This window comes from Macaca mulatta, chromosome 9 (assembly GCF_049350105.2).
Source record: "Macaca mulatta isolate MMU2019108-1 chromosome 9, T2T-MMU8v2.0, whole genome shotgun sequence".
Classification (NCBI taxonomy): domain Eukaryota; kingdom Metazoa; phylum Chordata; class Mammalia; order Primates; family Cercopithecidae; genus Macaca; species Macaca mulatta.
In genome coordinates, this window is record NC_133414.1 from 23,150,660 (window position 1) to 23,176,619 (window position 25,960).

The 25,960-nt window shown below is 37.2% G+C and overlaps 1 protein-coding gene across 50 annotated transcripts in view; it reads left to right on the plus strand.

Moving 5' to 3' along the window:
* Positions 1 to 25,960, plus strand: part of LOC709083 (protein AF-10) — a 218,583-nt gene that overhangs the window by 146,919 nt on the left and 45,704 nt on the right. For 20 of the 50 annotated variants that reach the window (XR_013397955.1, XR_013397953.1, XR_013397954.1 and 17 more), the window contains 3 exons: positions 7,575 to 7,619; positions 8,460 to 8,492; positions 15,074 to 15,121. Coding sequence is in view for 42 of the 50 variants with exons in the window: in XM_015146586.3 (XP_015002072.1) it covers positions 7,575 to 7,619; positions 8,460 to 8,492; positions 15,074 to 15,121 (126 nt within the window). In the remaining 8 variants the exon portion in view is untranslated. The remainder of the gene's footprint in view (positions 1 to 7,574; positions 7,620 to 8,459; positions 8,493 to 15,073; positions 15,122 to 25,960) is intronic. The other 30 variants (XR_013397958.1, XR_013397957.1, XR_013397960.1 and 27 more) reach the window with 2 other exon arrangements.

The window sequence follows — 25,960 nt, forward strand, 5'->3', positions numbered from 1 at the left end:
CACTGCAAGCTCCGCCTCCCGGGTTTACGCCATTCTCCTGCCTCAGCCTCCCGAGTAGCTGGGACTACAGGCGCCCGCCACCTCGCCCGGCTAGTTTTTTTTTTTTTTTTTTGTATTTTTTTTTTTTTTTTTTTTTTTTTAGTAGAGACGAGGTTTCACCGTGTTAACCAGGATGGTCTCGATCTTCTGACCTCGTGATCCGCCCGTCTCGGCCTCCCAAAGTGCTGGGATTACAGGCTTGAGCCACCGCGCCCGGCCTTAGTCATCATTTTCTAAATGACTTCTCACACAGGTATTACTTGAATTACTCTATCCTGGGACATGTTTATATCAGTGATAAATGATTTAAGTTTGTGGAATCTAGCAGTCACATTTTATTTCAGGAGGTATCTGAAATGATTTAATTTTGTTTTCAAATATACTTCATAATTTTACCATTCTTTTTATTATACGACAAGTGAGTTGATATACATTGTTATTCACACCATTGGGATGTTTCTGTAACTTGCAATTTGTGTTATGAATATTATTTTCAATTTTTAAAAATTTCTTCAAAATGCATGTTTTTAGACAGACCCTTAACAGTTGATATTAACTGAAATGTCAGCATCTATCTTTTAAATTGCATCTTGAATTTAAGATAAATGGTTTTCAATAAATGTTGAAACCTTTCTTCTAGTTTTAGATTTCTGATTGTTGAAATAACAAGAATTTAGCTAAGATAAATTATGGATTGTATTTGTTCTGTTAGTTGGTGGCAAGGGTAGGTAGGAAATGGTGTGGAAAAATGATACAATTTAATGAAGAATGCTCATGTTTATTTTATAAATACAGAGTTTTAGATTGTTTTAATAGTTGTGAATACAGAGTACTAACTTCAGTAAACAAACAGAAAAAAGACCACTCCAAGAGAGAAAATATTATATGTAAAGGTCAGATGTGAGAAATAGTAACTATAACTGTGATTTGTCATGTGCCAGTTATGTTAATATTTATTATCTCATTTAACAACGGTTATAAAATGTCCTCATTTTACAGCTGGTGACACTAAGGCTTTGAAAGCTAAAATAAGATGCCCAAGATCACGTAGCCAGGAGTTTCTTTGTATTCAGAAATGAGTGGAATCTACATATGCATTAAGGATGGTTCTAGAGCAGGATTTATCAATCTTAGCGTTACTGACAATTTGGATCCGACAAGTCTTCATGTGTTACCCTGTGTATTGCAGGATATTTACCAGAATCCCCAGTCCCTGCCCCCTACAGGCCAAGAGCATCATCACACTCTCCCTTCCCACAGTGGGAATAAAAAATGTCTCCAAACATTGTTTAATGTGTTAAATGTGTCCCGGGGACCAAAACTACCTCTGGTTGAGGCTCACTATTTTAGAGGGGGAAAATATATATAAATTGTAGTGAGAAAGAAGTTCATAGAAAAGGTTTAAATATATTGCATATTTGAATGTATGCTTTTATTTGTATGTTTCCTTGGAAACTAGAAGGGCTTAGCAATAAGCCCCCTTGTCACAAAAAGTACCTTTAGACAAATCTAATTTAAAAAATCGAATTTCTCTTCATTTTTAGCAAGAGGCGTAATTAATCACGTGGAGTACCTTACTGAGAAGATAAAGCTAGATTTGCTTTTGTAGGGAGACCTCTTTACTGATTTTCTGTAGTTTTGAAGCATAGTCTGAGAATTTCTAAATTTCAGAAATTACATTTGGATGCTTATTTGAAACACGTCTCCAAATTAATAAAATTAAGATATTGATTTACATCCCTGAAAATATTTTCCTATCTGTTACAGATTTGGGGAGATGTTAGGTATAAGGAGTAGTGTTCCTTATAGGATGGTTGCTTTCAGAGGGCAGTGTTTGTGCTACTCCTGTGGCAGAAAAAAAGGATTTGTATCTCTTACCATTAGGTAAATATAGTAATTTAGGGGGAAATTCTTTTTTTTTTTTTTTTTTTTTTTTTTTTGAGACGGAGTCTCGCTCTGTCGCCCAGGCTGGAGTGCAGTGGCGCGATCTCGGCTCACTGCAAGCTCCGCCTCCCGGGTTCACGCCATTCTCCTGCCTCAGCCTCCCGAGTAGCTGGGACTACAGGCGCCCACAACCGCGCCCGGCTAATTTTTTGTATTTTTAGTAGAGACGGGGTTTCACCGTGGTCTTGATCTCCTGACCTTGTGATCCGCCCGCCTCGGCCTCCCAAAGTGCTAGGATTACAGGCGTGAGCCACCGCGCCCGGCCGGGGGAAATTCTTATAAGTATTAGTTCACAAAAATAAATGACCTAAGAAATTTATCTGCCGAGAAATTTTTAAAACGTTGTGTTTAAAAATTACTCTGAGGCTGGACCTGGTGACTCACACCTGTAATCCCAGTACTTTGGGGGTCTGAGGCGGGCGGATCACCTGAGGTCAAAAGATTGAGACCATCCTGGCCAACATGGTGAAACCCCGTCTCTACTAAAAATACAAAAATTAGCTGGGCGTGGTGGCACGCACCTGTAGTCCCAGCTACTAGGGAGGCTGAGGCAGAAGAATTACTTGAACCCGGAAGGCAGAGGTTGCAGTGAGCTGAGATCAGGCCACTGCACTCCAGCCTGGGAGACAGAGCGAGACTCCATCTCAAACAAACAAACAAACAAAATTACTCTGAAGATGTTATATGTCTTGTTAAAGATATAATCATGGAATAAGATTATTGAAAACTATTTGAGATATATTCTTTAGTTTTATAAATGTTAATAAACATTTTAAGACTTAGTGCAGAACATTTATTGATAATAGTAAAAAGTGTATCCTTATCCAGAAGAGGCTTGGCTTCATGCCATGAATATTTAGGAATTACACTGCTTTAGTCATAATAAGTTAAGACTTGCTAACTGCTGATGAACACTGAGTGTGTGCCACACACTGTGTTAAGCAGTTAATAAGCATTAAGTGTTACTCCTTCTTATATAGGACAAGAAACTGAGACAGAATTGTCTTAGGTTTTAAGTGATGGAGATATGCATTTTCCCTGGGTCCAGAGCCGTTTAATTAGACAGTTTAACAGGTGTTTGCTGATGAGTGTCTAACACCACACTATTGTAACGTCAGTTTTACTTTAAGCAAAGAGATCCCTGAACAAATTTGAACCGATAATTTAACTTTCGGCAATAGTGTTTCTTTTTTTTTTTTTTTTTTGAGGCAGAGTCTTCACTCTGTCGCCCAGGCTGGAGTGCAGTGGCACCATCTCGGCTCACTGCAAGCTCCGCCTCCTGGGTTCGCGCCATTCTCCTGCCTCAGCCTCCCAAGTAGCTGGGACTACAGGCGCCCGCCACCGCGCCCGGCTAATTTTTTGTATTTTAGTAGAGACAGGGTTTCACCGTGTTAGCCAGGATGGTCTCGATCTCCTGACCTCGTGATCCGCCCGCCTCGGCCTCCCAAATTGCAGGGATTACAGGCGTGAGCCACTGCGCCCGGCCTTAGTGTTTCTTACTAGTATGAAAAGTTAATTTTTCCTGCGAACTAATTTGAAATTGAGAAATCGTTTAGTAATTGGGGAAACAAGAAGCTTCCCCCCCATATAATAAATAACTAGGAAGGAGAAAATGTATACAGTCATCCTTTGGCATCCATGAGGAATTGGTTCCTGGACCTCCTGCAAATAAATACCAAAGTCCAAGATGCTCAGGTTTCTGTTATAAAATGTCATAGTATTTTCATATAACCTATGCACATCTTCCTGTGTACTTATTCATTTCTAGATTTCTTATAATATCTAGTATCATGTAAATGCTATGTAAATAGTTGTTATACTGTATTGCTTAGGGAATCATGACAGGAAAAAAAGTCTGTACACATTCATTACAGACTCAATTTTTTCCTCCAGATATTTTCTATGCAAGGATGGTTGAATCCCCAGATATGGAATCCCGCAAATACAGAAGACAACTGTATTATGTATTACATCATCACAAATAGTTTTTCATGATGCTCTTTTTAAAAGATTGACTTTCTTGAATGACAGGTTGATAATTTAGTAATATCGAAGATGACCTTTGTAAGCATGTTAAACTGTAACATTCACTATAATAGTCCTGAGGCTAGGGGCTGTTTCTGACATTCACAACTGTATCCCCATTTCCAACACAGTGCTTTGAACATAGTAAATGTTAAACATCATTTTTAAAAATGAATGAATACCATTAGTTTTCTCATGAGTGTATGTCATGTGGTTAGTAGTATCCTGTATGATTTTGTACTTGCCCTCTGAGTGTTAATAGCTAAGCTGTAAAACAAATTATTTGTAAAACTTTGCTTTTTTTCTTTTCTTTTCTTTTCTTTTTTTTCTTGAGTTGGAGTCTTGCTTTGTCACCCAGGGTAGAGTGTAGTGGCCCGATCTCGGCTCACTGCAACCTCTTCCTCCCGAGTTCAAGCAATTCCCCTGCCTCAGCCTCCCTAGTAGCTGGGACTACAGGTGCGTGCCACCACGCCCAGCTAATTTTTGTATTTTTAGTAGAGACAGGGTTTCACCATGTTGGCCAGGATGGTCTCCATCTCTTGACCTCATGATCCACCTGCCTCAGCTTTGCAAAATGCTGGGATTGCAGATATGAGTCCCTGGGCCCGGCTATTTTTAGAGCTTTTCATGTAGTATTTATTTTGCCAGTTTGTGATGAAAAATATTGTTAAGTTGGAAAAGATCATGGAGAGGTTGAATTGTACTTTGAAGTAGGCAGAAAATGAAGGCCAACATTACCTGAAAAGAAAGTAAAGGTCTGTTTGAGGGAAAAGCCTAATAGGAACAGGAAGCTTGTGTTTGTGGCACTGTGAAGGTAATGTTTATAGGGTAGGATGGGTTCATGGAGAAATGAATGCCAGACTGAAGAAATCAGACTGATAAGCTAATGATCTTTTTCTTAAAACAACTATTGTGGCTAATTATCATTATTAAAGAATTTCATTAATGGAAAAGAAAAAAATCCTGTCTCATTCAGCTTAGCAATGCTTATATAATGTCTTATTTGAGTACGTTTAAGTTTCTTAGGAACTCTTTAGTTACTCTCTCATTTGATCCTTGGAACAGCCTTGTGAAATAGCATAGCTCCTGTTGATGTTGTTATTTCTCCTTTACGACTAGGATGTAAAGCAGGAGTAGAGTCAGGTTCTAATGTTGTGATTCCCTCTTGAAATTATTGGCTAGAAGTATTAGTTTTAATAGTGATCAAAATTCTCTCATGACATGTTCAAATTGTAGCAGAGTACATTTTTTCTGGGAACCGTAGATCAAATTAGAGTAGAAGCCTAGAAAAACACCTATAAAATGTTTGATTCAGAGTTTAGATTGTAAAATTTTTATTATGGATTGAAGTGTGTCCTGATAAATGACCTGTTTTATAGTGACTTGTACAAAATGGAAAAATAGTGTGTTTTTAAAAGTGATTTCTAAGAGTTTTAAGTTTGGGGCTTATAGATTTTGTTCTTCTTTTGACTGAACTCTTTTCTATGTACGTTCTTTTGAGTTCTGAACAGTTAGGCACAGGGTCTTTTGAAACATCAAAAACCGTTTTGGAAGAGTTGACAATCTGTCCTTTCCTCCTTGCTATTTATCTTCACCACATTACAAAAATTTATGATTTACTAAAGTGAAAGTTGAGAACATCTTTTTCTTCACTAAAATCATCTTGTTATTTTCTCTGAGAAAAGTCTGATATTCATTAACCCATTTATGCTGGAGGTTGCAACTTTTTCTATGTGAAAAATCAGACCCTGGTGATGACCTTGAGCAGTAGGATATAAAGAACTCCCACAAATTTAGGTTCCAGTAATGGAACACGAGGCATAAAGAACTCAAAGTGCAAGAGGTTGATGGTTTAGCATTTCCTGGGACGTACTATGTCCTTTCAAAGTACAGGTTGAGTAACCTTTATTAAAAATTCTTGAGACCATAGTGTTTGGAATTTCAGATTTTTGGGGGATTTTGCAATACTTGCATTATATATACTTACCAGTTGAGCATCCCTAATCTGAAAATCAGAAATCCAAAATGCTGCAATGAGCATGAGAGTCATGGGAGCACTCAAAAAGTTTTGGATTTGGGGGCTACGTTTTTGGTTAAATAATATCCAAGGAATTCCCAGGTATCCCTCCTTTAAAAAACTTTTGCCAACAGTGTTAGCCATAAGGGAATACCAGTTGCTTCCAGAATTAGCAAACCCAGGTCCTTTGAGTCACAGCCTTGGTCCAGTTTTATCAGTTATATTTCCCTTAGAAAGCCATATAGAAATTAAGTTCTCATATTCTGAGCAGATTTTGCTTTTAGTAGTGTTTTATTGCCTTGTTCTCTGCACCTTCTGCTTGTTCTTGTTTCGGTGGAATAAAAGAGTAAGGGTAATAATGTCTTATTCATTTGTTATCTTTCTCTTTTCTTGTTTTTTTTTTTTTTTGAAACCGCGTCTTGCTCTGTCGCCCAGGCTGGAGTGCGGTGTTACAATCTCGGCTCACTGCAACCTGTTTTCCACGTTCAAGCGATTCTTGTGCCTCAGCCTCCCAAGTAGCTAGGATTACAGGCATGCGCCACCATGCCCGGCTAATTTTTATGTTTTTAGTAGAGATGGGGTTTCACCATATTGGGCAGGCTGGTGTCAAACTCCTGATCTCATGTGCCTACTTTGGCCTCTCAAAGTGCTGGGATTACAGGCTTGAGCCACCACACGCAGCCATCTTTCTCAAAAATGAATGGTTCAAGATAGTGAGCTAAGTGTAACTTAATGAGTTTTATGCTGCTATGTAAGTCATAATGTATTTATGCTCATATAGCAACTAAATTATCATACTTAAATTGTGATTTCCACATGAAAACAGTATTCAAATGTTTTTGGCAAACTCTTCCCATCTAATGAATGACCTAGGCCTAGAGCGGTGGCTCACATCTGTAATCTCAGAACTTTGGGAGGTCGAGGCAGGCATATCACTTGAGGTCAGGAGTTCCAGACCAGCCTGGCCAACATGGTGAAACCCTGTTTCTACTAAAAATACAAAAATTAGCTGGGCGTGGTGACGTGCACCTGTAGTCCCAGTTATTTGGGAGGCTGAGGTGGGAGGATCACTTGAACCCAGGAGGCAGAGGTTACAGTGAGCTGAGATTGTGCCACTGCACTCCATCCTGGGCTACAGAGTGAGACTTTGTCTCAAAAAAAAAAAAAAAAAAAAAAAACCCCGAAAATCTAAAGCGTATTAGTGTATCATGTTGCGAATCATACTTTCTCGCATTAATGAAGCCTTATATTCTCAGACACTTGTTATACAGATTCATTTGTAAGCCCTTATGTCTTTTCCTCACTCTTTGTAAAAACACACAGATACATTCCACACACTCCCATTAAGATTTATGAGAATTCTGTCACATTTGGTTCTCCCCCTCACATCCCAATTATTAGCTTATAATTTTTGTTTTTGAAGTTCTAGTTGGCCTACTTAACTACACTTTTAGGTGAATTTCTCTCCATTTTTCCAGCCTATTTCTTTTTTTACCCTTGAGTCACTGACAATTTATTCACTGATTTCCTTTTTCCTTCTTCTCAACAGAAATTTCCATGCAGTATCGGCATGATGGAGCTTGCCCAACAACTAGTAAGTTGTCTAACTGGGTTGATAACCCAGGCCTTTTGTCTCCTCTGGTGCTCTTTCTAGTATGTTATGCCACCTGGGAACCGCTCAATTTTAATTTTCCAAAATGCAAGTTTTTCTTAATTGAACATATTTTTTCTCCTGCAGAGATAATATACTGCTTTGTCTTGTTATGGGCCCATAGTACAGTCAAATTGTGTATAAATTTTAATTATTGTTGGTCCTTTATTATGGTGCTTTTATTCCAGAATTGTAACTTCACCTCCTTCTTGAAATAATGTTTTTTTTTTTTAACATTTTGTTTTCTATTCTTACAATGTTTCAATATTTGTATATTTGCACTAGGTGGCTTTCTTGATTAGTCTTCTACATGTGTTGAGGCTTTCTTATACTGAAGTCTAGGAAATGAGAATATTTGATAGGGTTAGATGATATAATGAGGTTTTTCTTTATGATAAATATTGTTAAGTGTGCCCTAAGGCAGATTTACCTATATAGAATTGCATCCTATAGTGACTCGCTTTTAGCAAGACATTACGTTGACATAAATGTCTTTTAAAAGTGATTTGAAATACATATTTATTACTAAGGAAATTATTGTCATTATGGCAATATATCTAACATATCTCAATTTAGTTGATAATGTGTTGGCAAGTGGAATACAATATTTAAAAATTTATACCATGTAAAAATGGAGCCAAGCTTGCAGTTTTAATGATTCAAACAATGATACATGATAGACTTACTGAAATTTTATTATACTGATTCAGTCTATGGCTATGTATTTCTTTTGTGTGTTTGAGAATGATCTTAACCTGAAGTCCTTTTTTCCTTACTTAAAAGCGTTCTCAGAGTTGCTGAATGCAATACACAATGGTAAGTTTTATTAGAATCTTCTCTAGTGGTTCGTTTATCACAAAGGTTGCCTTTTGTAGAGAATCTCGATTGAAAGCTGGCATGTTCTATTGATTAGATGAAATCCAGTGCTGCAGTGAGTCAATTGTTCAGCACCTTAGTGAAAAATTTTTGTAGATTGCCAATAAGAGGATGATAGGTCAATATGGTTCATCAGTTTGGCTTTTATTGTTTCTTTTTAAGGCAAAATGATAATAGCGTTTAAAGTTTCTGAAAATCTTTTTATTTTTACAAGTGGTTTTTCTAGTTCTTTTGAGATCTCTCTTGCCAGTGCAGGTAATTATTGGTACCTACGTGAAGAATTTGCTTGGAATATGAATTTTATTTTTTAGGGTTTGGGTTTATTAATATATAGAATACTTTAATTATTTAACCCCATATTCCACATAGTGAATAAATGGAAGATAGTATTTTAAATTACATCTGGTTTGGTACGAGGTTTTTTACAGCGGAGTTGTATCTTTTGCTGCATTGGGTTCTGAAATCAGCATATAAGGCAAATACTGTCTTTGTAATGTAATTATAATGAAGATTATTCTTGCAAAAAATGTTCAGAGGTTTCTTCAGTTTCCTCAAAGAACCTTCATAACCCTTTGATGTTCAAAAATTCTCATTTTGAGGGTAGTGTCGACTTTGTTGATTTTCTTTTTCATTTATTAACTGATCTCATTTATTCAAGACTGTTTATGTTCAAGACTCATTTGTTCAAGACTGCTTGATTCCAAGCAGTTTTTCAATACATTTTTCATTAACTTCATGAAATCTTGCATATTTTGCTAATGTGGTTTAATTTGCAGTCAATATGTGTTGCGCTTGGATTTTATTGTCAGATGTTTACAGTATCTACAGCCAACAAGAGACTAATGGCATAATGAGCAGGCATAGACACTCTTGTTGCTTTAAGGGTGGGCGCTGTTAGGGTGGGAGGCTTATCTTATAAGTTATTTTTTATTAATTAATAGATTGATTCATAATTCTTACCTCCCTATGCAACCTGTGCTTGTGGAAGCTTAGATAATGAATACTCTTGATAACAAGGAGTCCCTCAACACTAGGTATCTACAGGGAAAAGTGATTGGCAGCATCCTTGAAAATAAAATAAACTTGTTATTGTTCTTTGGGAGAGAAGTATAAAAGCTGAAGTTGTTTAACATCATCTTCAGTTTGCATAAGTAAATTTAGAATTGTTCTTTTATTCTTTAATCCTGAACATCTTTAGAAAATAAACTTGGGATTCAAAGAAAGTAGACATCATGGGACCAATGTAATGGATTTATATTTTTCATTGCAAGTGCAAGTGTAGGATTGACACCTAGTGAATGATGTTTATCCTGTGGGTGATTGAGGGAGAGTCTCTTGGACTTCGTTGGAAAAATTTGTACTGTATTTTCTCTTTTTTCTCCCCCAACGGTTAGCTTTTCTTTCTCTTTTATTTTCTCTTGAAATTTTTTTGTGTTCGGGTTTTTTTTTTTTTTTTTTTTTTTCTTTTGAGACAGAGTTTTGCTCTTGTTGCCTAGGTTGGAGTGCAGTGGCGTGATATCAGCTCACTGCAACCTCTGCCTCCTGGGTTCTCCCAGGTGGACTCCCAAAGTGCTGGGATTACAGGTGTGAGCCACGACGCCCAGCCATACCCTTTTCTAGTTACTTAAGATGGATGGTTGGATTATTGATTGGAATCTTTTATCTTTATGAACATAGTGCTTTACAGCTATATATTTTTAGTTTTTTTTTCTAAGTTTTTATTTTTTTTTTAGAAGCAAAATCTTGCTTTCTTACCAAGGCTGGCGTGCAGTGGCATGATCATAGTTCATTGCAACCTTCAACTCCTGGGCTCAAGTGATCCTCCCACCTCAGTCCCCTGAGTAACTGGGACTACAGGTGTGTACCACCATGCCTGGCTAATACATTTCTTTCTGAGATTATATCTGCTTTTTATGATTTATTTGATTAGTCCTTGATTGTTTTTCTCACAGTATTTTCTCCTTGACTCTTTTACATACTCCCTTGGAAAATCTGCATACCTACAGCTTCAAATATCTCCTGTGCTTATTAGCTTTCCAAATCTATGCCTCCAATTTAGACTTTTCTCCTGAGTTGCAGATTTATATTTCCAAAAACCTAAGAAGCTTCATTTCCGTATGGTACTCAGCCACCTCAGCCAGACTTATGCTAGGAAGTTAACCTCAACTCTGCCCTCTCATTTTCCTAGTCATCTTTTTTTAAAAAAGCTTTTTTCTATTATTGATCAGTTTAACTTCCTTTTCTTTTATATTTCCACTGCCCACTTGGTAATGTCCTATATTGTCGTCTGAACTGTTTCAGCAAACTCCTAACCTTCGTTCCATTATCCAGTCCCTTTTCTAGATGCTACTGGAATTAATGGTCAATCTAAAGTGCAAATCAGACCATGTCAAACTGTCTTTCTTAGAGAATTTTCTGGGACTTATGGGATAAAATTTATACTCCTTCACATGGCATGTGGAGTTTTTCTTCATCGCGTTGTAATCTGACTCTCCAGTGTCATCCCTTCTTCTCCCCAACTTTACGTTGCATCAATAGAAGCTATTTGTAGTTTCCTGATACATTATACTATTATATGCAACATCTCTGATATAGACCTTGTTTGTATCTGTTGATGTGGACTTCCAACTTTATCTAGTAAAAGTAGTCATTAAAACTAAGTGTAGTTTTATTTACTTCCTGCAAAGTTTTTTCTTTTTCAGACTCTTTGATAGAATTAACCCTTTCTGGTCGGGTGCAGTGGCTCACACCTGTAATCCCAGCACTTTGGGAGGCCGAGGCGGGTGGATCACCTGAGGTCGGGAGTTCGAGACCAGCCTGATCAACATGGAGAAACCCTGTCTCTACTAAAAATACAAAATTAACTAGGCATGGTGATGCATGCCTGTAATCCCAGCTACTCAAGAGGCTGAGGCAGGAGAATCGCTTGAACCCGGGAGGCGGAGGTTGCGGTGAGCTGAGATCATGCCATTGCACTCCAGCCTGGGCAACAAGAGTGAAACTCCGTCTCAAAAGAAAAAAAAAGAACCCTTTCTTTTTTCAGTACTTTCGGGTTCTCGTATGTGATGTTCTAATACTTCCTCCAGTTGGTTTCTACTCTTTCTCTAGGCACTTATTTTTTGTTTCTGTGAAATATATCTTAGTCATATTTATCTCACATTTGCGAAATTTCAAAAAAAATCTTTCATTAGACAGTTGAAACTCTGAATTATTTTCATCATTTATTCTGGCAACTGATGCATTTCAAAATGTTTTAAATAGAACTTTATAAAACTAAAATTTATTACTTCACAAAACTTATTCTGGAAAAATTAATACAAGTGTAATGACCAAGAAAATATTGACAGAGTCTCACTCTGTTGCCAGGCTGGAGTGCAATGGTGCGATCTCAGCTCACTGCAATCTCCGCCTCCTGGGTTCAAGCGATTCTCCTGCCTCAGCCTCCCAAGTAGCTGGGATTACAGGTGCCTACCACCACGCCTGGCCAATTTTTGTATTTTTAGTAGAGACAGGGTTTCACCATGTTGGCCAGGCTGGTCTCAAACTCCTGGCTGCAAGTGATCTGCAAGTGATCCACCTTGGCCTCCCAAAGTGTTGGGATTACAGGCATGAGCCACCATGCCCGGCCTCTTTGGCTACTTTAAACCAGCATTTCAAAATAATATTAAAAGTGAGAAAGGCCAAAACAAATGTATGAAACAACTCTATTTAGCAAAGAACCAAGTTACTATACTGAAAGAGACAAGATAGTCTAATACAAAGTTAATTCCCAAAGAAAATGAACATATTCCCAAGAATATATATGGAACTTATTCTAGGACAATGTAGCAATTAACAGCTGTTTTCATTCATTCAACAGTTATGGCAAGCCTATTAGATGATTAGCTAAATACTGACAAAATAAGATGAATAAAAGCCAACTTCGATCCTAAATGAGTTTATAGTCCAGTCAGGAAAAAAAAAAGCTCATAAATAAATTATTAAAGAACCTGGCAAACACTAGAGCAAAATCATCCCTGAGACATGACAATGAAAACTAGGAGGATGATATGCTAGTTTTCAACTGGACTATAAAACTAAACTATAATCTTTTAATACATACTACTTGTTTCATCATTTTTACAAGCATTTAAAATACTTCTATTAAGTGAAATAGAGAAATTAAACTTACAATTTATTAAGATCATGAAATCTCTTAGGCTGCATCATTCCAAGGCACCACCACAAAACCAAACATGAAATACAAGGCACTTTCTTTTATGGGCATCTGTTTAATTCTCCATATAGTATTCTTTAAGATATTTAAATAACTATGTTTTACCCTTTCCAAACTGCCTTAAAAGTTTCCGGAATTTCCTTTACATAATATATCTTTGCATACCTTTAAATATATCTTTACATATATAATATACCTTTCGTAACTTTTCTGTTTCCTTTTTCCTCTTTTGGGACAATCATTTTAATATTATTTCTTCCATTTTTAAATTTCCTAAATTTCTCTGATCGTATGCAATTTATCCTAGTGGACCTAAATTGGTTTTTGAAATTGGTAAGGTGTTTTCCTAAAGTACTTTTCTTTGTATCAATACTATCCTTAATTCCTTACCTGAAAACACCCAATTTCAAAAGTTTATGAAGTTATTTCACATACCCAAAAGAATCACCTTAAGTCCTAAGATCCTCTCTGAGAAAGAACAAATCAAGACATATGCTTTAATCTCAATATCTATGACTGTTAATATATAATATTTCCTTGGGGCCGTGCATGGTGGCTCATGCCTGCAATTCCAGCACTTTGGGAGTTTGAGACCAGCCTGGTCAACATGACAAAACCTCTTGTCTGCTAAAAATACAAAAATTAGACAGGCGTGATGGCACATGCCTGTAATCCCTGCTACTTGGGAGGCTGAGGCGGGGAGAATCGCTTGAACCCAGGAGGCGGAGGTTGCAGTGAGGTGAGATCGCACCACTGCATTCCAGCCTAGGTGACAGAACAAGACTCTGCCTAAAAAATAAATGAATGAATGAATAAATAAAGTACTAAAGAGCTTACTTAGGTCAATTTTCATAGCAGTATATTGCTAATTGAGTTCCACGTCCCATTTATTGCGCTTTTAAATTCCCTTTAATTATGATGCTTCTGGTTTGAGACAGCTGTGCTCACTAAACAAATAGGGTTTGTTGGAGGAGGTAATGTTAACCAATTATTCGTATATATGTGCTTTATGATGAGTATACATATAAATGCCAGTTGATTTTAGAGGTGAACATTCTTCCTCAAGCACAGGGTTCTACGTAGGCTTGTCAGACTAGTTTATAAGAAACTGAATCTTTGTCCTTCATATGTGTCCCTTTTTTATTTCAGGGAAGCATTAAGTGGATAGGATTCCATGGAAGTGGGATGAGTAATACTCATATAATTGTTCCAAAGCCAATATCATTTGGGATTCACTATGTGTAATGAGATATTACTGATGGGGGATGAGTTGTCACTGTGAGCAGTATGGAGATTGAGAATCTACTCATTCTAAATCTGATTTCCTTTTAATCACAACAGACATTGTTTCTTTATATGAGTTAGTGTGTTCTTTATGCTTATACAGTAAATTGTCACATCCTAGGATACATCAAGTGCTAGTAAGTTTGTTTCAATACACGAAAACTGAATCACTTGGTAAGGGATAATTAGGTTAAAAAAGGGGAAGGGAACTAGGCCTTGGGCATAGTAAAGAGCTGCAAAGCACATTGATTGTACGGAGTTGAAATGAAATTCTAAAGAAAGGCACCTGATGGGTAGTAAACCTAGACCTTGGAATTGCTGTCTTGAATCAGAAAAATGGTAAGGAGCTATGATGAGTTTGTGGGAGATAGAACACATGATGAAATGATATGAAGTCTTATTGGCAGGGCTGTGATTATGCCTGTGTAGGAAAGAGTTTGACTAACATAATACAGCCTTGATAATAAGATAGTATAAGACTTACACTATAGATAAGACTTTCCATTTCAAAGTATCCAGGCTACTTTGTTGCTCTTGGTTCCTTGAAGATAGGCTTCAAAGACTCTTAAGGGGTAAACACATTGGGCTGGTGAGTCCCCCACTGGGGAGAAAAAATAGTTTTCACATTTGGCTGGTGAGTCCACCACTGGGGAGAAAAAGTAGTTTCCAGTATCCAAGTTAACTTTTATAATGCAAAATGAATCTACACTGTTTCATTGAAACTACAAGAGGGGTGGAACCTGAAAAGTTCCAATTGAGTGAGGGAAGCAGTGCAAATGGGAATGAGTTGTATAATAATTACTTTTATGTTAAATGGTAATGCCATTAGTACTCGCTTTATTTGGAGCACTGCTATTTTTTAAATTTACATAGGTTTCATGGGATTTTAACCCCAATGATCCACCCCCACGCTGCACCCCTGCCCCCATCATAGTATCTTCAGTTTTTCAACTTGTCTATCATGATTGTTTTTAGGAAGTGGTGATTAAAAAGCTGAAATTAAAGTGTGTCTTTTCTTTAGACAGAGATGACAGTTCTACACTAACAAAGCAAGAACTTAAATTCATAGGTATGTACCAAACTCCAGCATGGTTCTAAACATAATAGTGTTAAATTAATCCTATTGTAGCTTGGAAACCTTCCCATACAAAGCAATATTAGCAGTATGTACTCATTAAAAAAATGATGCCTGAAAGGAATTATCTTTAACCTTGGATGGTAGGTGGGATGAACTATAAGTTCTTATCGTTGTACTTATTTGGATTTGTCATGTTGCTTAAGTCATGGTAGATAGATCTTGAATTTCTAAAACTTTACTTGCAAGGACCTAGGCTCCTAGGTCTGATTTTGTAAGGACCACTTTCTACACCCATGTCCCTTCTCTCACTGAGATCAGGAAGAATATGAGACCATATTTCATGTTTTATAATCATGATAATTCTCTGATTCTTTAACATATATCTCAAATACTCTGGATCAGTTCAGAGAGAACATGTGTATTCTGATCTACAGAATGAAATCTACTACTCTTAACCACTTGAGGTATGCATCCGCTCATTTCCCTCCCCTAAAATCCTCATTTTTAACATGTTGATAAAGCTAATTTTATAGGCTGTATCTTCAATATGGCACTTTCCTTCTTGAGAGTGTCTTAGTTTTTTATCATTTGACAAGAATATATTATGTTCTTTCTTTATGTCTATATGTAAGGTCCTGGTTAGTTGCTTTGGGGAAATAAGTATACTGCAAAAGATAAATATGTGGCATATGAGTCCTCCCCTTGAGAACATACACTCTAAAAGGAAAAGAAATATATATATATATCTTTTATATATATACACACACATATATATAATGTAAAAAAATACATATATATACACATATGCAGTAATTTCAAGGGATGTACTTATAAGAAATATAAAAGGATGTACTTATAAGAAATCTAAAATAAATATGTAAGTAATAATTTCAAGGGATGTACTTATAACTTCTTTAATGGTCAGGAGGAGTTCAAGGCCAGGGAAAATTGCTTTCAGCTGAGGGAATGAGCTATCCAGGTAATGTAACATTTGACCTGATGCTTAAAGAATATGTAAATTTTTGTTATTTGGAGATATAGGGATCAGAGCTAGATTCTTAGTCTGAGCTATATACAGTTAGCATGAGCAATGGCATAGAATGAGAATACACAGGCTGTGTAAACTAATATATGTCGTATGTGTGTTTTTCATATATATACACATTTTTTTTTTCTTGGCATGTTTTACCTCCAAGACACTGATATTTGACATGAAAAATAACAACATTAGCTATTAGTCCAAGGAATTGAAAGCAGTTGGTGTTGAGTTGGAAAAAAGATAATCAAACCTGTACTTTAGGAAGCTTCAACTGGTGGGTAGCATGTAAAAAGATGGAAAAGAGCTAACGCTGAAACAGAGTAACCCAATAGTTTTTTGTTATAATCTAACCAAATTTATTGATGGCCTGAATGAGGATCCTGGAAGTCAAACTGATGAGATGTGTATTACCCAAGAAGAACTGGTGATGACAGAAGCTGGAAAGGATGGGTATTCATTTACTAACACAGTATTTAGGTAGAGATGTTTAGCACAGAGCTTGGGCACCAAAGAGAATTGAAAGCCACTTAGGGGGTAGTAACTGAAACTCTGAGACTGGTATAGGCTGAGAAATGTGGATAGAGAAGACAGAGAAAGAGGTTGAATCAGGTGTATTGTAAGATAGGGAAATCTTAATAGTAGGAAGGAGATTAAGATTCAAGGAGTGATATTTCATAGAATCTGGAACAGATGGGAAGAGATCAAGTGAACATGTAGAAAAATTAAGTTTGAAGGAAGACAGGGAATCACTGTGGAAACATTCGCTGTCAGAAAACCCCTGACCAAACCGAATTAGTTTTCTAAAACCTTCTTAATTTGAATTAATGAATTTTTAAATTATTATAAATTTTAAAAATAGATTCCCCCCAAAATAACTGATTCTTTCAGGTATGTGTAGTAACTTGAATGTGTTTACAAAAGCGTTTTCTCTTTAGTGTACTTCAGAATAGGGCTTTAATAATTAAATAAGAGTATTAAATAATACTTAAATATGCAAAGGTTATGCATCTCAGCTAGTTATTTTATTTTAAATTCTCAATATCGCCTGAGAAGTGATCTCTCTCCTCTCCTCTTGTATTTTTTTGTCCGAAATACCTCTATCCTGGAGTTACTGTTTGTGCCTGCCTATGTGTCATTTTCTCTGCCTGTTCCTTACTATTACATAAATCACCAAGTACTGCCTTCTGAACATTTTTTCTAATTTACTAATTTGAGGCTTTCTAGACATGACTTTTATATTTAATTTTTCTTCATTGTTTTCAAAACTCATCTTTTCTTCAATGTTGGTTCAGGTGCTTATCATTTCTTGCACAGGTTATTCTACTATCCTCTTTTTACTTTTGTCAGTATACCTAGAGTTCATCAAATGGGCTTACTCAAGCCAGAATCTCAGAAATGAAGGTAAGGAAGAATGTCATTTAATCATCTATGATTTAAAAAAAAAAATAACATAACTGCCAAGAATGCCAAATGTTGCTTGTCTTCTTCTTCCTTATGGTAATCTTCTTGGGAAAACAAATTATAATTGGAAAGTGCTTGCTTAGTGAATCGGACATCAGAATAAAGGCAGTTTGATCATGTTTAAATATTATAATCTTGATAATACTTTTTTTCACTCTTATAATGTATTTGACTGCTTTGCAGCTTCCTTTCACATTTAACTCTGGTCCTGCATTTGTAGAAACTATGTGCCAATCACCTTCATTAAACCTGGAGTTGTAGACCATGTCCTCAGTGGGCTGTTTCTATAGATGGCTGATATACTTGTTTCACACTCAGAGGGTCATTTTATTTCAGGATCTCTTGATATATATATGGATATATATCTCTGGATATATGTATGTGTCCATTCCTACCAGAATAGCATATTTATATAATAACAGCTAGGTATTTGGAATTTTTCTTCTCATACTTTTTTCCATCATGCATGCATTAGTAGCAACTAATATTTTATTTCAAAGGTGTATTGAAAGCTTATAGCTTTGGCTTAGGAAACCAAAAACTTTATTTCATGTTGCCAATAATATAAAATCTGATTTTCCACCCAGATTAGGTCTTTTATAGAACTATAGAGAGAAAACAAATCAGCATAATAAACATAAGACATGAGGGAAGATAGTAGTAATTTGAAACAAAATTTTAAAAGAGAAATTTTATATATTCAGCTATATTTTATAATAGTCAAAGCAAAGAACACAGTAAAGGGGTAATAATGCAATGGTTACAGCCAAGAAACAGAATAATAAATGGGTAAATCAGATGAAGAAAATTTCCTAGAAAGAAGGAAAGTACCAAGACTGTGGTGCCAAGGACTTAATAGACTGGGCACGGTGGCTCATGCCTATAATCCCAGCACTTTGGGAGGCTGAGGCAGGCAGATCACTTGAGGTCAGGAGTTAAAAGATCGTCCTGGTCATCATGGTGAAACCTCATATCTACAAAAAGAAAAAAAAGAGCCAGGTGGAATGGTGCACGTCTGTAATCCCAGGTACTTGGGAGACTGAGGCATGAGAATTGCTTGAACTTGGGAGGCGGAGGCTGTAGTGACCTGAGATCATGCTACTGCACTCTAGACTGGGTGACAGATGAGACCCTGTCTTAGAAAAATAAAAAATAAAAGGACTTTAATAGAAGTGACTTCCGTTCTAAGGAAATGTACAAAATATGACAAGACTAGACATATAGAGATATTTATCATAGCAAAAAGTTGCAAGTACTGGGGATTGACAAAATTATCACAGTGGTTATATTATTATTATTATTATTATTATTATTATTATTATTATTATTTTTAATCAGTGTCTTGCTTTGATGCCCAGACTGGTTTCAAATCCCTGGCCTCACGTGAATTCCCCACCTCAGCCTCCCAAGTTGCTGGGATTACAGGCATGAACCACCGTGCCTGACCTATTCTGCCACATCTTTCTATTATTTTTGAGACAGAGTCTTGCTTAGTCCAGGCTGGAGTGCATTGGTGCCATCATAACTCACTGCAGTCTCAATTTCTTGGGCTCAAACAATCCTCCTGCCTCAGCCTCTTGAGTAGCTGGGAATACAGGCACACACCACTACACTCAGCAATTTTTTTTTTTTCCCTTTTTAGTAGAGATGAGATTTTACTAAGTTGCCCAGGCTGGTCTCCAACTGCTAAGCTCAAGTGATCCTCCTGCCTCGGCCTCCCAAAGTGCTGGGATTACAGGCATGAGCTGCCACACCTGGCCATAGTGGTTGTATTAAAATCAATGGTTCAAGAGTATTGTGTTTTCTTGTCTCTGTTTTCTAAAACTGAATATGGCCGTTCTTTTTTGTTTTTATTTAAAACAAAAATATTCATGAAGAATGGCAAATGATGTTGATAACCACCATATCTGATAAGATTATGTTCTTCGGCCAGGCGCGGTGGCTCAAGCCTGTAATCCCAGCACTTTGGGAGGCCGAGATGGGTGGATCACGAGGTCAGGAGATCGAGACCATCCTGGCTAACACGGTGAAAACCCGTCGCTACTAAAAAATACAAAAAATTAGCCAGGTGAGGTGGCAGGCGCCTGTAGTCCCAGCTACTCGGGAGGCTGAGGCAGGAGAATGGCATAAACCCGGGAGGTGGAGCTTGCAGTGAGCTGAGATCCGGCCACTGCACTGCAGCCTGGGTGACAGAGCGAGACTCCATCTCAAAAAAAAAAAAAAGAGATTATGTTCTTCATTTTACTTGATACTTTTTCCCCCACTAAATCTTTCTTTTAATCTTTTTAAAGAAACAAAAAAAAAATCACTGTGTAGTATATATGTTTCATGATGCTTCTTGCTTAGGCTTTATGATTGTACTCATTTAGGTGTGTCTCATCTCTTAGTTGAAGTACTCTCCTTCATTAACCTGGTGACTCATAGTTTTATACTTTATTCGAGCTTACTGTTTATAGAGAAAAAAATCACACTATATAAAAATTCCTGTCATTCATTGATTCATAACAGTCGCAGCTGACATTTAAATTGCTTTGCAATGTCAATATACTTCTCCAGGAAACTTAGGGTTTTTTTTTTTTTTTTGAGACAGAGTCTCGCTCTGTCGTCCAGGCTGGAGTGCAGTGGCATGATCTCGGCTCACTGCAGCCTCTGCCTCCCAGGTCCACGCCATTCTCCTGCCTCCCGAGTAGCTGGGACTACAGGCGCCCGCCACCGTGCCTGGCTAATTTTTTGTATTTTTAGTAGAGACGGGGTTTCACTGTGTTAGCCAGGATGGTCTCGATCTCCTGACCTTGTGATCCGCCCACCTCGGCCTCCCAAAGTGCTGGGATTACAGGCATGAGCCACCGTGCCCGGCCTGGAAACTTACTTTTTGCTATGACTGTTTAATATATATATTTTTAACTCCTCATACTCTTCCTTCACTTTCCCTGTACTCAAGATATTAGATGTCTTTCCCGGGGGGAAAAAAAAACCTTGTCATTTTAGTTTCCTCACCCTCTTTTTTTCACCATCTCTTATGTTTTCATTAATCGTGCTCTTAGTATCTTTCCTCTTGAAAACAGCCCCCCCCCAAAAAAAAAACCAATTTACTTTAACTTATTCCTGTTTGTGCACCTACCTCTGAAACTGTTCTACCAGCACACACTCGTTTAAGATCATTTGTTTTATTTTTGTGATATGTCTATGTATGACTTAAGTCTTCCTTGGACTTACTGTGCTTCCTGATTGAGAGAATTCATGTGTTTCACTGATACCCTACGCAGTCTTAGCCATTATATTTCAAAATACAGCATCTTACCATTTTCTCCGTTCTTTCTTCCAGAAGTTTGAATTCTTTGAAGTCTCTTTTAAAATGAACCGAGTTTGGTTTTCTGTTTCTTTCTTTTTTAAAAAAGAACTATGTAGTTTTTTTCCCACATCTGAAAATATTTTTATTTTGAAGCAATCTCAAACTCATGGAAAAATTGCAAGTGTAGTAGAGAGAACTTTATTTTTCTGAGCCATTTGAGAGTAAGTTGTGCACAGTATCCCATCAGCACTGAATGCTTATGTATTTCTTACAAACAAGGACATTCTCCTACAATATCACAGTATAACTATTAAGAACAGAAAATTAACACTGCTATATTACTACCATCTGGTTTTCAAATGCCATTCAAGTTTTGACAGTTGTCAGTGTTTTTGGAGATCACAGGGTAGTTGTTTTGGATTTCATTTTTTATTACTAAATTCAGATTATGTTTTGGGGGGCATTAATTTTATAGAAATGATCTTTGCAGTGCATATCATCAATGACACATAATCAGGCTTTCCCAATGTAAAGGTTTTCTTTCCCCCTTTACAATTAGTAATTATTTTGTGGAATAAATTGTGACACTATATGTAATATTCTATTCCTTATCAGATTTTCAGTTTATATCAGTATGTGTTTAAGGATTCCTACGGGCTATAATTTATTATTCATGATTTATTGTGGTGCTCAAAATTGTTCAGGTTAGCCAATGGGAGCCCCTTTGAGCTGGCTCTCTGTTCTTTTGACATATCCCTGCTATTCTTTGACTGCTTCCTTACTTTCTGGCACTGTAAGTACATTAGTTTTCCATTGCTGACATAACAAATTATCAGAAAGTTAGCAGCTTAAAACCACACACATTTGTTAGCTTTCATTTATCATATTTTACCAGTAGAAGTTTGGGTTGGCTGGGTTCTCTGCTTAGTGTCTTGCAAGGCTGAAATCCAGGTGCTGGCCAGCTGGGCCTTTATCGAGGCTTCGGAAGAAACCCTTAGCTCTTAGAGGCTTTTATAAAGACCTTGCACATGTCCCTACGTCTTCAAGCCAGCAGTTGAGTTGAATCCTTCTCACACTTAGAATCTGTCTGACTTCCACTTCTGCCACATCTCTCACTTTCTCTTCTGCCACATCTTTCACTGACTTTCTACCTTCTCTCTCTCTCTCTCTCTCTTTTTTTTTTTTGAGACAGAGTCTTCCTCTGTCGCCCAAGGCTGGAGTGCAGTGGCTTGATCTTGGCTCACTGCAACCTCTGCCTTGTGGGTTCAAGCGATTCTCGTGCTTCAGCCTCCCAAGTAGCTGGGATTACAGGCGTGCGCCATCACAGGTGTTTCGCCCTGTTGGCCAACCTGGTCTCGAACTCTTGACCTCAAGTGAGCCACTGCACCCAGCTCCTCTTCTGCTTTCAAAGGCTCATGTGATTACATTGGATGCTTCTAGATAGCCCAGGATAATTTGTTTCAAAGTCAGCTAACCAATATTCTTAATTCAGTCTGCATAGCAGTACCTAGATTAGCATTTCATTGAGTAACTAGGGGACAGGAAACACCAACCTGTCTTTAGAATTCTGCCTACCACTGCAAGATATTCTTTGTTCCTCTTTTTTATATAGAGTATTCTTTTCTCACATTTAAAAAATGCATCCTTTTAGGTTCTTAATTATTTAAAATATTTATCTTATAATCTTTATTTGCCATTTCTATTTTCGAAGTTTCTTAGAGGGCAGTCTAAGTGTTCGTATCTGCTAATTTGTCTTCATGGAGATTGGTTGCTTCCATGTTTCCTTATTTTGGATTGTGAACTTACGTTTTATCCCAGGTTGAGGATATATTCCTTCAGTCAAGTTTGTGTTTGCTTCACCACCCTGCCCCTTCTTATATTAATTTAATGTTGGGATTTATCAAACCAAAGTCTACTTGAACACAGACTATGTGGCTATAAATTCATATGGCAGACTTTTTACCACTTATCCAGAGCATAGACCAAATTGGACAAGTGTTATTATTTTCTCCCTATGATGTGGTTTTTGGGTGATTTTTGTGTGTGGGTTTTTTTTTTTTTTTTTTTTTTTTTTTTTTAAGAGTGGTCTACCCTTCCACTGAAAGTGTAGCTTTTTTTTGACAGTCTCAGCCATATAAACAGGATCTCAGTTTCATCCTTCCATCCATCCATTAGAGGCCCGAGGTCTCATCTCTTTTCCTTTTGGGCATTAAAACCAAAGTTCGTACATTATTGAGACAGGCTGACTCTGCTATGGCAGGCTGTTTGACCTTTAAGTTTTATTGTTTATTTTTTGAGTATTTATTTTTTTGAGTATTTATTTATTTATTTTTTGAATTTTAAGTCTTCAAGTTTCCTTTTTTATTCTTGACCCCTAGATATTTCCTTTTCTAGTGGACTCGGGTATTCGTTTTTAGGTAATATTTTTTTCCCTATGACACAGCCCTCAGGAGATCCTGAGAACATGTACCCTCATTTTTAGGTAATTTTAATTAGGAAGGGTGTTAGGTTGTCTGGTCTGCGTTATTGCTAGAAACAGAAATTCTCCTATTGATTGATTTTTTTTTTTTTTTTTTTGAGACGGAGTCTCGCTGTGTCTCCCAGGCTGGAGTGCAGTGGCGCGATCTCGGCTCACTGCATGCTCCGCCCCCTGGGTTCACGCCATTCTCCCGACTCAGCCTCCCAAGTAGCTGGGACTACAGGTGCCCGCTACCACGCCTGGCTAATTTTTTTGTATTTTTAGTAGAGACGGGGTTTCACCGTGTTAGCCAGGATAGTCTCGATATCCTGACCTCGTGATCCACCCGCCTCGGCCTCCCAAAGTGCTGGAATTACAGGCTTGAGCCACCGCGCCCGGCCGATTGATTTTTTTCAATCACTTTTTAGTGACCTCTACAACTACCACTCCAATCAGGTCAGGAATGGCTCTCACATTGCCAAGTCAGTGGGTATTTTTAGTCTTCATCTTAGATGACCTTTATGCAGATTTGTCTTTGCCTAAGAACTTCTTTTAGAAACACCTTCTATTTTAATGTTATTTTAAATTTTTTTGCTTTTGTAACATTATGCTTAGCATGAGTGTCCATCTCTTCCACAATTTCTTTTTGGTTTTCTGGTGGCTTCCCTGTATCCAAATTTAGTATCAAAATTCCCTGAGCTGCTGCTTTTCTCATTCCATAATTCTGGCCAGAATTTGGTACTTAAAATATTTTGTCTACAATATTACAATAGCTACTTAAGTCATCTCCCTGACTCCACTCTGTTGTCTTTCAGGGCGTCATCCACACTATAGCCAAAGTGATCTTATAAAACCGTAATTCTAATCATGCCACTCTCCTGGTTTTCCAGAATGGCTTTCTGGCTTTCTGTTAGGTTTAAATTTAAAAGTCCTTTATAGCCTGCGAGACTCTACACGAGTTGACTTCCTGGTTTCATCTTTGAGGATCTTATTTCTTTACTTATTATACCATTAATTAGAGTCAATTGTTACATAATCCACAGAAGGGAATTCTGTCCAATTTAAGGAAAAAAAAAGAGAGAATTTATTAGGTGTGTATAGTTAATTTAGAGAATTAAAAGACAGAAATAGGTCGGGCATGGTGGCTCATGCCTGTAATCCCAGGACTTTGAGAGGCTGAGGCGGGCAGATCACCTAAGGTCAGGAGTTTGAGACCAGCCTAGCCAACATGGCGAAACCTACCTCTACTAAAAATACAAAAATTAGCCAGGCATGGTGGAAGGCGCCTGTAATCCCAGCTACTCGGGAGGCTGAGGCAGGAGAATCGCTTGAACCTAGGAGGCGGAGGTTGGAGTGAGCCGAGATTGTGCCATTTTACTCTAGCCTGGGCAACAAGAGCAAGACTCCATCTGAAAACAAACAAAAACAAAAGAAAAGTTTGTTGATGATTTTTTCCTACTTTTGCATGCATTTCAAATTTTAAAAATGATTGTGTTCGATTTTATAGATCATGTCAAAAGAAGCAATACATAATGAATAAAAATGTCCATCTTTAAATAAAGCAAAAATAGAGCAGCCCATGAAATAGTTAACGCTTGCCTAGAGAGATTTAGGAACACCAGTATTCCATTGAGATTGCTGAGAGTCTCAGGAAAGAAAGGTCTAACTTAAATTGTATTTTACCATTTCTAAGTAATGAATGGATTAACTCTATGGTGATATACTCTACAGTCTAGAAAGGGAAAACCAAAGATAAAGACTGTTGTATTTATTCATTAGTTGCCAAAGGAAAAGGGAAGAGTAATTAACAGCAGAAGTGTTTAGTTATTATATATGTTATTGTTTATTTTAAAGATACTTGCTTATTTACATTTTCTTTTATCGCTGTGTAATAATTTACCTATTTATGGGGGACATTTGAGTGTTTGTTACACGCATAGAATGTATACTGACCAAGTCAGGGTCTGTGGGGTATCCATCACCTTGAATGTTTATCATTTCTGTGTGTTGGCAACATTTCAAATCTTCTCTTCTAGCTTCATTGAAATATTCAATGTATTGTTGCTAACAATAGTCACGCTAGCCTTCTGTCGAACATTAAAACTTATTTATTCTATCTAACTGTTTGTACCCATTCAACAACCTCTCTTCATTTCTCCCTCCTACCCTCACACTCTTCCCAGCCTCTGATATCTGTTATTCTATTCTTTGTCTCCATGTTTTTCAGGTCTTACATATGAATTGAGCGCATGTGGTATTTGTCTTTCTGTGCCTGGCTTATTTCACTTAACATAATGATCTCCAGTTCCATCCATATTGTTGGAAATGACATGATTTCATTCTTTCTTATGGCCAAATAGTATTCCATTGTGTATATATACCATACTTAATTTATCTATTTGTCCACTGTGAAATACACTGAGGTTGATTCCATATCTTTGCTTTTGTGAATAATGCTGTGATACACATGTGAGTGCAGGTAACCCTTTGGTACGCTCATTTCTTTTACTTTGGTTTTAATACCTGATACTGGGATTGCTAGATCATGTGGAAGTTGTATTTTTAGTTTTTTAGATAAAT